Source organism: Coptis chinensis, chromosome 9, assembly GCF_015680905.1.
Source record: "Coptis chinensis isolate HL-2020 chromosome 9, ASM1568090v1, whole genome shotgun sequence".
NCBI classification, from domain to species: domain Eukaryota; kingdom Viridiplantae; phylum Streptophyta; class Magnoliopsida; order Ranunculales; family Ranunculaceae; genus Coptis; species Coptis chinensis.
In genome coordinates this window covers 84,455,764-84,462,135 of record NC_141464.1, presented here as the reverse complement: position 1 = coordinate 84,462,135, position 6,372 = coordinate 84,455,764, and the positions used below count along the sequence as shown (strand labels likewise).

Here is a 6,372-nt window from a genome sequence, read left to right as displayed (position 1 = left end):
GGCTCCTAAAAGGACTTTAAATAAGTACCCAATCTAAAACAATCAAAAACAAAAATTTAACTTCATTTGATAAAAAGTTATATAAAATCATTTGATATTTTGAAAAAATATATATATATAAAATTGTTCATTTTTTTCATATTTTGAAAAAAATATCGTTTTTTTATGACCCATAAATGTATTGTTTTTGAAAAAAATCAGTTTTTTGTCAATATTAAAATTGTATGCCAAAGGATATAGACCTTTGGAATTTTTCCGTATACAGACACTTTGGTATGAGTAGATTTCATACACCATAAAATATTAGGGTAGATTTAAATTATTTTGTAGATGAAATTGGGATTGTTTTAGTTGTTTTAGATTGGGTAATTATTTAAAGTTATTATTTAAAGTATTTTTAGGAAACTGTGATATGGTCGGCAGTCCCATTCAGGTTCCCCACTCAGGATGACAACAATAATGATAAGGTGGTGAGATAAAATATGATGAAAAGGTTAAAGGTATAATTATTAATAATAATAATAATAAAAGTAGTGAGATAGATATTGGAGACTCTTTCAACCCAAGTCGTCATATATAATAAGTCCCTTCCTTTTTTTTGGGCAGAGATAGTGTGAGATATAGTTGCATGCACTCTTTGACTGAAAAGATGATTAGCAAGCGTTTTCTTAGATCCCAACTCACTTCACAGGTCATAAAGATGCTTTCTTTATCATTGGTTTTCATGGTTTTCATGTTTTTGAAGATCAGTTGGTATGATATAATCTGTTTGACATTTTTTAATGGAATCATTGTAGATGAATTTAGTGTTAATTATATGGATAATTATAGATTGGTAACTGCAGTTTTTTAACTATGTCTTTGATCATTAGGCCCGGGCCCCATAGTTTTTTATTATGTATAGATGATACTATACATTGAAACATGTGAAAAATGCTGGTAAATATGTTCATTGTATATATAAAGATTATTCATACTCATGTGGACATTTTAGAATTCCTGTACTGTAAAATCTAGGGTGGTTGTTAATTTTTTGTTTTCTGCTTTACAGGCTGGTGCATGTTTGAGACGCATTGCAGGATCTCATACTCATGAGGAGCATATACTACGAAGTCCTGCGTTTGCCCGATGGAACAGTACAGAAGCAACTCAGCTGACTGAGGATGTACTTTCAGCTGAATCTAAAGATGTGAAAGGGTATGCTCTAAGTCACTAGTGTTCAATATACTTTCCATCTTTCTGTATCTAGCATGTGTTTCGTGTTGTGTGCCTGTATTGGATTTTTGTTACTTTCTTCACTGATTATGTGCAATTAATCTGCCAAGGCTTATATTCATATATATGACGTGTTCCTTGGTATTGAATATATGAAATATCTCAGGTTCAAGGGGCATGATATGCTGGCACCTTTCACAGCAGGTTCGCAGAGTAGTGAGACTCATCCCCTAGTAATCGCTAGGTCTGAGGTAATTACCTTGTCTGTTCCACCTGTTTACCAGCATAATCACTTCAAGGTAGAAAGTGTCACAAGAACTTTGATCAGTGAATATTATCATGTTCTTTTAGCCCAATTAATTTTATTTTTAAAGCAAGTGTTTTAGTCTCAACGCACCCGCCCCCCAACCCTGGGAGGTCAGTCAACCATTCAAAGCTGTATTTTTTACCAAGTAAAAAAACTAAGCTAGTTATTTGTTTTTGTTATATTCTTTTTTTATTGGTAATATTGTTGATATATCCATCTGAAAGCTTTTTTTGCATTAACAATGGTTCAGGGTTCTTATGTTTATGACATCAATGGGAAGAAGTATCTTGATTCGCTCGCTGGTTTATGGTGCACAGCTTTAGGTATGCACAGCAAAACATGAAATTTGAAATTATTCTCTCCTGTTTTGCTTTTGTGTAGCTTTAGCTCTATTTTATGATGTGTATGTGAATTAATTTGACCTAGGCAAAGATGACAAAGTATGGAGAAAAATGCTACCTCTAGTGGTGGATAAAAGATAACAATTTAATAAGCTTGTCCACAGCTACAATTTTTTTGAAAAAAATATGTTGTTGTGACGGAAAAGAAAAAAAATAGTTTTCTCTAATAACAAGTATTTATGCCGAGAGTCCCTTGTAGTCAATTTTAGTGTTCTTTTGGAATTCTCTTATCCTTGGTAACATTTGAAGCAGTTATGAGTTATGTCGGTATCATTCACCAAAGTGCTATTTGAATTTTGCAGGTGGAAATGAACCTCGTCTTGTTGATGCTGCAATTAAACAATTGAATACCCTGCCATTTTACCACTCTTTCTGGAACCGTACCACAAAACCCTCCTTGGTATTTCTGATTCCTCGCTTTTCCATGGTTCTAATGAAATGCCGGTTTCAATTTTTATTGATGTGGTATTAAGAATTTATAGTATATAAACTGCTATAGGCTGTGTTTGATTCCATTAACTAGAATTTCTGGAAAATCAGGGACAATTTTGTATGGCTGCAAGATGGAATTATGCACTCCAATACCGATGCGAGATATTTTGATTTATGTTTTATCTTATTTTACTGTTTAATTTTGTTTAATAGGATCTTGCAAAGGAGCTTCTTGAAACCTTTACAGCAAGAAAAATGGGAAAAGCCTTCTTTACAAATAGTGGCTCTGAAGCTAATGATACTCAGGTAAGCTCATCCGGTTTAACCAGTTCTTTGTGTGAAATATCAAAATGAGATGCTCTGAAACATTTACAAGATTGGGTGGCTTTGTATATATATGGTAGAAGTTGTGGAGCTGTTACCACTAACCACATACCTGAGTTCAATCCGAGGCAGCACTATTGCCTATTCACCTATTTATTTGAAGTTTTTTTCTAAAAGAAAATGAAAACCTGATGAAAGTTTATATAGAGCGGAGAATTTTGAGTACTATTATACAAGTCATCAATGTTAGCGAGTTCCTTTGGAGATTAGTTTTCAATTTTGACAAAACAGAGATGTTATCGAAATGATAATTGATGATATCCTCATATAAGAGTTCCTCCCCACGAAAAATTAGGTCAGTCTAACATCTCTGAACATGTCAAGCAATGTCGAAATACTGTGATCTACTCACTTAATTGTAAAACCTAAACGAAAATACGTCAAGCAGAAGGACGTGACTATGTCAGCCTCAAGTGGACACTGACTGTTGTCACCTGTAGTCAAGAGTTCTTCCCCTTGACCGAATTGGATTTTCAATTCTATTTATGTATATTTTTTGTTTGATTCATCTGATCGCAGGTCAAGTTGGTTTGGTATTATAACAATGCACTTGGAAGACCTCAGAAGAAGAAATTTATAGCACGAATGAAATCGTATGTTCTCTATTATTTTACTGGATGTACATCAATTTTACCATGCGAGATGATATTAGTAACTTCTGTTTTTATATTCTTTTGCAATGTGGCAGATACCATGGCTCAACCTTGATTGCAGCAAGTCTTTCTGGGTAGGTTCAACATGAATGAAAATATATTTCATTTAAAATTATGTAAAATTCTTTGCTGCGTACTTTTCTACTTAAGCTGTTAGATTTGAAGGATTTACTTTACAGATTGTCCTCTTTCAGCGTCCTGTAAAGTTTAGCTTACCTGTGATATTTGATTCTAGAAACCATCATTTATAAAGCATTTATTTGCAGCCTTCCAGCTCTACACCAGAAATTTGATTTGCCAACACCATTCGTGTTGCATACAGACTGTCCCCACTACTGGCGTTTCCATTTACCAGGTTCTTATCCTACCAGTGTAATTATTGAGGTTGTTGTTTCTCTTGCATTTTAAGTTTTACTTAACGAGGACTGTGCTATGCGTGTGCTAGGCGAGACAGAGGAGGAGTTCTCCACCAGATTAGCTAATAATTTGGAAAGTCTTATCCTTAAAGAGGGACCAGAGACGGTAGGAAGTTTTGATATTATCTCAAATCTTACCTTTGTGGACTACCTGCAAGTTCCATTGTGTTTCTTATCCCATATTTATGACTATGTCAGATTGCAGCCTTCATCGCAGAGCCCGTCATGGGTGCTGGGGGTGTGATCCCTCCCCCTGCAACTTATTTTGAGAAGGTGAGTTACCAACTTCTCCTTTTCCTTACTTTTTACCAGATTCATTTGTAGCAATGTTGAACATGATTCTGTGATCTTTTTTGTTGATAGAACAGGGGGTGCTGAAATGTTTGGGGTGTGGACACTTTTATAGAGTAGTAGAGATGTCAGAATTGTGTTTTAATAGTTTCTTTCTACTTATTAATCCATATTTTGTATTTAGGTCCAAGCCATCGTAAAGAAATATGACATTCTCTTCATTGCAGATGAGGTATTCTATTGTTCCGTTTTTCAGAACTTCACTTTCGCAGTAGGTCTAAGTCTGTGTCTTATCTGTTGTTTTCTATCTTTATCAATTCTCTACTTACCTTCAAATTAGGTAATCTGCGCATTTGGAAGGCTAGGAACAATGTTTGGGTGTGACAAATACAATATAAAACCAGATCTTGTTTCCCTAGCAAAGGTAAGTTTGGAGAAGATATGGACAAGGAATTTGCCTGCACACCTGAAGAAAGATACTAAATTTGTTTGTTTAAATACTTGGGTATTGCAGGCTCTTTCATCTGCGTACATGCCCATTGGTGCCATTCTCGTGAGCCCTGAAATTGCAGAGGTCATACACTCTCAAAGCAGCAAACTTGGTATGTTTACATCCTAATGCATTGATGACTAGCTCTGAATACTCCTAAAGTTTAGTATGTGATACTTATCTATAAGGTATCTTTCCCATTTTTATTGTTTTTCAGGTTCATTCTCACATGGATTTACTTATTCTGGGCACCCAGTGGCATGTGCTGTTGCTTTGGAAGCAATCAAGATCTACAAGTGTGTTTTTCACTGATTTTATTTTGGCTGTATATACCTAGACTTACATGAAGAGCTTCAATTTTTTTTCTATGGTTTACAGAGAAAGAAATATTGTTGAACAAGTCAAGAGTATTGCACCAAGGTTTCAAGATGGCCTTAAAGCCTTTTCTAGCAGTCCTATTATTGGAGAGGTGTCCATGCTTTCCAAAAACTAAATCCTGTTTTGTAAGTCCCTTTGATTTTTGTTTCCTCTTGCTCACTTTTTATATTTGGTTTGGTTACGCAGATACGAGGAACTGGGTTGATTCTTGGGACTGAGTTTGTTGACAATAAATCACCTAATGATTTGTTCCCTCCAGAGTGGGGTATGTTCTATATTGAATTTTATATCTAAAATTGTGGAAGCTGTACCAGATGATTATGGCCGTCGTTAATTCCTATTTGCATGTGACAGGCCTTAAAAGCTTAAATAACTGTTATGGATAGACATTTTGGCACTTCAATGGTGGGCTTAGATGGTAGACATCCTAGGAAACTTCGATTAGGGAAAATAAGTTTGATTTTTTTTTGTTTGGTTAATTCCGTGATTGTTGTGAATGAGATGGGCTAGTTGCACATATCATCTAAATAAGTAAGATGCAACAAATTGAATGTATTAGATATCTGATATTTCACGTATCTGAAAATGTTGAATGATGGCTTCATTTGCTTGCTAATGACATGTTACGTACAATACTCTCAACGTGTATTGTCCTTTTCCACATTCTCTTTATGCCTAAAGTTTTATAATTCTTTGTTTTTTGGTTCTTTTCATCATAATATATCTTCCAAATGTTTCTTTCTAATGATAAATTATTTATTCATTTATTTTTGCTCGGTTTCTTTGTAATGATGGTAGGGGTTGGTACAATTTTTGGACAAGAGTGTGAGAAACGAGGCATGTTGGTACGAGTTGCTGGGGATAGCATAATGATGTCTCCTCCATTTATCATTTCCCCGAAAGAGGTCGACGAGGTAAGACATTATGGTGGAACTTTTATAACTATGATTTTAAAGATTGAAATGGTTTACATCCTATTTATATGCAGTTACATATGATGCTTACTTATGCCCAAAAGGATTTGCAATGTAGTTTTCGATTCAACCACTCAACTAGTGTTTTGCATTGTTTTGTAGTTGATAAGCATCTATGGAGAAGCACTGAAAGCTACAGAACTGAGGGTCGCAGAACTCAAGTCTCAGCAGAAGTAGATATTAGTTTTGAAGGAATCTGCTTGTTAAAATTGTGATGATAATGGTGAAAATCTAGCTTGCATATACAGATATGTATATAATAAAGAGTCTTCATGTGGTTCCTTTGAATGATCTATCATGTGTTTTGTAATTTCTATATCGGGTCGGGATGGAACAGAAGAATTTCTTTAATACATTTGGGTAAAAAGTCCACTACTGCATTACAGCATTAGAATTTAGAAGAACCATTGATAACAAAGGTGATCCTCAAA

At 34.7% G+C, this 6,372-nt stretch overlaps 1 protein-coding gene across 1 annotated transcript; it reads left to right on the top strand.

Annotated features, from left to right (window-relative positions):
- The first annotated feature begins 482 nt into the window (after positions 1-482).
- Positions 483-6,311, top strand: POP2 (Pyridoxal phosphate (PLP)-dependent transferases superfamily protein). The gene is made up of 19 exons (XM_086582860.1): positions 483-691; positions 1,052-1,197; positions 1,382-1,466; positions 1,773-1,845; positions 2,226-2,323; positions 2,569-2,661; positions 3,259-3,332; positions 3,428-3,466; positions 3,659-3,747; positions 3,838-3,914; positions 4,007-4,081; positions 4,284-4,331; positions 4,440-4,523; positions 4,614-4,701; positions 4,807-4,885; positions 4,968-5,058; positions 5,154-5,232; positions 5,766-5,881; positions 6,044-6,311. The coding sequence occupies exons 1-19, from the start codon at positions 629-631 to the stop codon at positions 6,116-6,118; spliced, it is 1,572 nt and encodes a 523-aa protein (XP_086438986.1). The 5' UTR covers positions 483-628; the 3' UTR covers positions 6,119-6,311.
- Positions 6,312-6,372: the final 61 nt, after the last annotated feature.